Below are 6,210 nucleotides of genomic sequence, written 5' to 3'. Positions count from 1 at the left end.
GACCGTTATTGGCGGATCATGATCCCAACGACTCAAATAGCTCTCGTCTTGTCTTGCCCCGTGCGGACGATTCAGTTTGCTGTTAAACTTTTTTCGCAGAGCCTTTTTTGCGCACAATGAAGAGGCGTGCTTCGTTTGTGGTGTGATTCTCCATCCTTCCTTACTTACACCCCACCTCTCCCACACACACACACACACACACACACACACACACACACACGCGCGCGCGCACGCTCACATTGCGATGTCCCGTTACGTCTGAGGGATGGCCGTTTCTCTCCAAGAGAACAATCGCCCCCAGTAGATGCGATAATGCTCCGTGTGCAGTGCAAGACATGCCTGCCGCCCTCGCCCACTACTTCGCCTTTGCCCCTGTTTGGCTGGGCCAGAGACAATAACAGAACCAGCACCCAAGTTCTCCCTGCGATAGGTATATACCCGACACCGCTGCCCTTAGTTGTTTGGCGGCCCCGCTCCCTCAGCCCCTGCGAGGTGCGGGCAGGCACGCAGCTCGTCACGGCTGTTCGGCGGGCTTGCCCGCCTCAGCCCCTGGCGGGTAGGCAACCGGACCGCACGGCTGCTCGGCGGGTCCGCCTACCTCAGTGTCCGCAGGCGCTGGGTCCCCGCGCCGCCCAACGCGTCGTCTCCCTTGATCCGTTCTACGCCGTATTCGGTAATGCGGAAGGCTGCTCTAGGTACCCCGGCCGCTGCGCCACTTTCGTGCCGGCCGTGCCGTACGGGACCGGAGCGCACGGCGCCACGAGGACCGTTTGGCGACAGCGCGAGCGCCGCCGCGGCGGGGCCCGCGAGCCGCTGCTTCACTTGTTCGCCCTGTTTTTCTTTCAGTTTTTGTTGTTAGTGTAGGTTACGTGCCGTGATACATACATCCGCCGCGGCGGCGAGGGAAGGCCTCGCCAGGGCGCGGGGAGGGGGGAGTCTATTGACTCTGGGACTGCCGCAACGTCCGGTCCCTATTTAGGGTTCACCGAAAGGAAAGAGTGTAGGCATTACCGCATGAACAGACAAATGAGCTTACGCTGTTCCTGTGTGGGATCATCCTTTCGGGCGCCCGCCAACGGAATTTCTCTCCGCGGCTTGCTCTCGCGCGCGCGACTCTGACGGCTGCTTCTGCTGGGCCTCATTAATTTAAACGGCCACGGCGCCACGGCCCGTGCGCAGCCAGCCCGGCTGCAGCGGCGTGCAGAACTGCAGCGATCCGCAACAGCTTTACGTGATTTGAAAGTTAACAGTGCCTACAACTCTGCTCATTGTGCAGAGTGTTTCATGCTGTGTGCGTGTGTGTGTGGCTCCCGTGGCCCGCGTCCTGTTGCAGCGGGCGACGCGACGGCGCGCTTGCTGCTACGGGTCCCCCTGCGGGTCCCTCCTCCTGGTCCCTCTGGGTCCCCGTAGGTCCCGCCGGGTGCCGCCGTGCTCTTCCGCGTTTGCCGTCCGCCTGCTGCAGCTCCCTAATGAGGGATGCAAGGGGGGAGCGCAAGGCGCGTCTGCTGCTGCTTCCAACCGAATTAGAAAGCACTTTGAAAAAGCTACGTCGAGGGACGTATCGTGAAAGCAGATGATACAAATTTAAGGATATGTCTGTGCCCTAATTTTCTCTCATATTTTGCTGTTATTTGTTTATGGCTGTTTGTCACTTTTAGCAATTGCTTTCTTGCAATTCAACGGACTAGCGGCATGGCATAGAGGAAGAGATAGGATAGGGGGCAGCAGGCAGCAGGCAGGCCGGGCGGCATCCGTGGCTCAGTATTGTTGGGTATTGTTGGTGGGAACGGGCGGCGCCGGCGACTTCTCGCGCCCCTTATACATCTGGGTGACGTCATGCGCTTTGGTTCTCTGCCCTTCTCGAGAGTACAAGCTGCTGACACCTTAAAGTTTTATATATATATGTTTCATGTTTAGTCTAAAGCTATTTAAGGTATCATCTGCTAAAAAAAAAGGAAGGAAATTTTTGCTTCCTCGTTAAATGATTCATATGAATCGCATAACTGCAGCACTGGAAAAACAAAGGTGCTAACTCCTACCTTTACAAGGCACTAAAACTACCAAAGGCACTAAACAGAAAAGGCGTGACTTAGCACCTTTGTTTTACCAGTGAAGAAGTTGTGTTTTGCTTTGTGTTGTTTGGGTGACGACCCCCTCACTCGCGAGTGTGTAGTGATCGACTATCTGATTATCTGATCTCATTGCCCTTGGCCGAGCGGTGTGGAGTGTCACGGTGTGTCCACCTCTGGTTTCCTTCCGAAGGACCTCGCGCCGTGTTGCGATTGTGCACCTGTGGCTCCGAAGCCCCGGCGGCGCGTCGCTGCACCATCCTGTTTGCGGGGCCGAGGGTGGGCCAAGGCTGCATGCATCCACTCTGAATGGAAACCAACAGTTTTATGTCCCCGAAAAATTTGCGTAGGAATTTAGGGGAGGGGGAGAGACCTGTCCCATCTCATTGCCAGTGTACCCACCTACCTGCTACCCGGGATTTGGCAGTTCTCCTTTAATCAGACTATTTTGAGAACATTTTTTGATCCAAAAATTTTAGGTGGTAGACCATGACCCTTACGACATTAAAAGGTTACTCTTGAACACCGCTCCCACACGCTCACAAGACCTCTCGACCAGCATTTTTCTTTCCCCCAAAAGAACGACTGAAACTGAAAGTCGGTCCTCGTTAAAGATAACGCACACGTTGTATCGCATGAAACTTGTTTCCAGTCCGTGTCTGTACTTGTGGCCCGGGCCAGCCGCCCCGCGGTGAAAGCCACTCCTCCACGGCACGGTCGGGGCGCAGGCCCGGGCCGGGGGACCGCGAGAGCCACGGAGGTGGGGCGGGGTGGGGCGAGGCGGCGGGAGGCGAGCGCGTTTTGCCTATTTCGCCGCCAAACTGAGGCGATGATGAAGAGAAAACTGGGAGATTGTAAACTGGACTGTTCTTGCCGTCTTTTCTCTGCATGAAAATAACAGTTCTATTTCTAGAAGATTATTTTGGCCCTGTCGGTGTTAATTATCAAATAGCTCATTTTTTCGTGTTGATTTGTATCGTTTAGCTTGCACTTATGTTCGTTTAAAGTCTAGATGTATCCTCTAAACAGTTGCCTTGTGTTCTTGTTGCAGGTCTGGCGCGCGGCTGGGGCTCGCTGCAGGGCCGCGCGGACAAGCTGCTCCGGAGGGACATGGACGCGCTGCGGGACGAGCTGCTGCGGGTGCGCGGCGCGGCCCTGGGCGCCGAGCTGGGCGACATGGACCAGCTGGACGAGCGCATCAGCGCGGCCAAGGTGAGTCCCGGCGGTACTACCCCCGCTCCCGAGGCTGCCCTCTGGAGATACTCCCGGGCAGCCTGTGGAGTTATACTCCGCGCTGGTGGGGAAGCTCAGACTGACCCGGAGATACGCCGCGCTAAGAGAAGGGGAGCCCTGCAGTGGCGCCGCAGATACCCCACGACGCGCGGCGGGCACTCCTGTGGGCCCTGCGGCTCTCTGGCCGCCAAGCTCTACCCCGGCACCCGTGCGCACCCGCAGCCCCACTCCCCATCGGTCTCCTCTTCATCTCTACTTCGCACGAGTTGCCGATTTACTATTCAAATTCTCCCCCAAAAAATGTTTCTCGTCAAAGTTCACAGCTGAGAAGTGTTTGTGTACTCTAGGGACCAAAATTAATGTGCGACTAGAAATGATTGCGTTCCAAGTATTTAGTGTCAGTGACTGCACTCTCCTCATACAAATCGAGTCTTGTTCACAGAGATCAAATCTCTGCGATAAACTCGAGTTATCGAGCAACAACTGACTTTGGCAATATGAATGTGGCTTTTCTCTGATCAGTGTTGTTCAAGAGCCCGCGGGTGTGTGCCACCGTGTTCGAGCGGGGCGTGCCAAGCAGCCAGCCAGGCATCGGGTAGTCTCAATCTGTCTCGACTGTCGGCCGGCCCGACGAGTCCAGCACGGCACGGCCCCTTCACACTCCTGGACGACTTGTCTCGCACAGCGGCTGCTGGAGGCAATCTACTCATTCCTTATCTATCGGTTCCTCCCTTATCCTTCACTTCCGCATTCACTTCCTCCCCCTCGCCCCTCCCTCCGCGAGTAAAAGCGTAGTCATGTCTGGTGGGGGGGAGCCGCGGCGTGGCGGGGCGTGGCGCGGCGCGGCGCGGCGCGGGGGTGGCGGGGAGGGGAGGTCCGTACGTGCCTGGAATAAGGGAATTTGACGTAGGATATTTTAGCCGCATAAAGTCGAGCGGGAGGGAAAGGCAGCGCGGCCGGCGGCGGCGGCAGCGGCAGTGGCAGCGGGAGAAGGGCCTGGCACAGACAGAAAAATCCGTAAAAAACATTTCTCCATATTCTCGCGGAGAGCTTGGCTGCGGACTGGTGCGGGGCGTTGGTTGGTCGGGGCGTGGCGGGGCGTGGCGGGGCGGGGCGGGCGCGTACCCTTTGTATATCAGCCATTGTTCCGTCATTAGCTGCACCAGTGGCACCCTTGGTGGCACCCGCCCCTCAACCCTCTCTCTCTGTGCTCGCTCCCCTCGCGCCCTATTAGGGCCAGTGACGTCACGTGATCGCCAATAACTGGCCACAAATGCTTGTAATGTCGCATGCACAATTACACGTCCTGGCCGGCACCGCACCGATCCCTCAATCCTGGCCGTGGAGCGCTGCGGAGCGCTCCTCTATGAGGCCTAATGCTTCATCACTATGGGATTAATATCTCATCAGTGAGCGTTGTCGTGGCGCTGTGCGGAATGTAGTGGCGGGGGGCGTGGTGCGGCGGGGCGCGGCGGCGCGGGATAGAAAGAGGATAGAGGTCCGGCAGGATTGCAGCAGCCGGGGTCCACTTGGCTGTAAATCTTCAGTAGATGGACATTGATGCCGCCCCACACGGAGGGAGCGGCGGGGCGGGGGAGTGGTGGCCCTGCCCGGCCCGGCCCGGCCGAGGGCTCGAGGCTTTCAGCGAGACTTTCAGCGGGCCTCAGCCGCTGTCCGTCCGGCTTTGGGCCCCAGTATATGCGCGCCTCGCAGACACTCAGCCCCCGCCTTATGGGGACAATCTGCGGAGTGCGGCGCTGCGGCCGGCGCTGGAGCACTGCGGAGTGCGGGGTTGTTTTACTGACGGAGGACAAGGCCGGGCGGCGGCGCCTGAGGGACTGGATGCGTCCTGGACAACTGTCCTGGAGGCGCCCGGCGCCCTGGAGTTACTCGCCACCTCGTCCCCTTCACCCTGTATAAATTATCCACTGTTATGGGCCGGGCGGCCGCCGCGCCTCGCGAGGGCCGCTGCCGGGCTGGGGGCGGGCGGCGGCCCTCGCGACCTCCAGGGCCGCGCGGACGTCCCCCGGGACCGGCGGGCAAGTGACCTCCGGTCAAATAGGGCCTCCCTCCCAGGCCCGCGCCCTCCCGCGCCCGGGGCGCAGAGCTAAGCGCACGCAAAAATTCCATCTGAATAGAAGGCTGGGGAAGGAAGACGAGAGGGTGTGTAGTGTGTGGTGGGAGTATACGGAAAGGGGGAGAGGGGTTGAGCAAGCCGGAAGCAGAAGAGGAAGAAATACACGGATTGAACTCTGGCTAAGACGCCTAGTGCTATTGATTCACTCCGCCCACTTTCGGTGGTTAGATATTTTAAAGTGTGAAAATTTTCGGGAAAGATTAGAAACTTTTCTTCAAGAAATTGAAAGAAAATAAATATCCCCAGACAAATTTTTTAAAAAATGTAATTTTTCTAAAATTCTTTACCGAAATATTAAAATCTCTTACATTGACTTCGCGTATGCGTCAGCCGAACCATGATGAGCCGTCAAGGAGTCAAGCGTGTCGTACCGTACAACTGCGAATGTCGGATGCGGGAATGTAAGTCACCCTTACTTAGCCGCTGATCTTTTTGTTTGTGAAAACAGTTAGTTTAGTTTGGTCTCCGCCACAGCCGGAGGTGAACAGGGCGGCCGTGCGCAGGTCGTGCTGCGCTCGAAGTGCGTGAGGAGCACTAGGAGGGCCTCGCGGCCAGCAAACAGAATACTCTGCTGCTCTACCCTCGGCGCCGCCCCCCTATGCCGTACCCACCGCCCCACCTCCCCCTCGAGCGCAGCCGGAATTTCACTCGTAGCCGCCGGGATGTGGGTCTGTGGGGACCTTTTTGACCCGGTGGTGGTCCGGCACTGGTCACGTGGTGGCTGCTCCGTGTGCTGCACCCCCTGCGCCCTTCCCATCCCGATAGCCTCGC

The 6,210-nt window shown here is 58.1% G+C and overlaps 2 protein-coding genes across 2 annotated transcripts in view; one reads left to right on the top strand and one right to left on the bottom strand.

Annotated features, from left to right (window-relative positions):
* The window catches only part of LOC113217620 (lysosomal aspartic protease), a 368,266-nt gene that overhangs the window by 309,477 nt on the left and 52,579 nt on the right, over positions 1–6,210 (bottom strand). The window lies entirely within an intron of this gene.
* Positions 1–6,210, top strand: part of LOC113217612 (klarsicht protein-like) — a gene marked incomplete at its 5' end in the record, with an annotated part of 54,885 nt that overhangs the window by 38,362 nt on the left and 10,313 nt on the right. Inside the window, 1 exon segment of the mRNA XM_052263602.1 lies at positions 3,121–3,281. Within this exon segment, the coding sequence (XP_052119562.1) occupies positions 3,121–3,281 (161 nt within the window).

This window comes from Frankliniella occidentalis, unplaced genomic scaffold (genome assembly GCF_000697945.3).
Source record: "Frankliniella occidentalis isolate FOCC.00 unplaced genomic scaffold, Focc_3.1 Scaffold13, whole genome shotgun sequence".
Classification (NCBI taxonomy): Eukaryota; Metazoa; Arthropoda; class Insecta; order Thysanoptera; family Thripidae; genus Frankliniella; species Frankliniella occidentalis.
The sequence above is the reverse complement of the archived record's forward strand: the minus strand, read 5'-3'. Positions and strand labels throughout refer to the sequence as shown.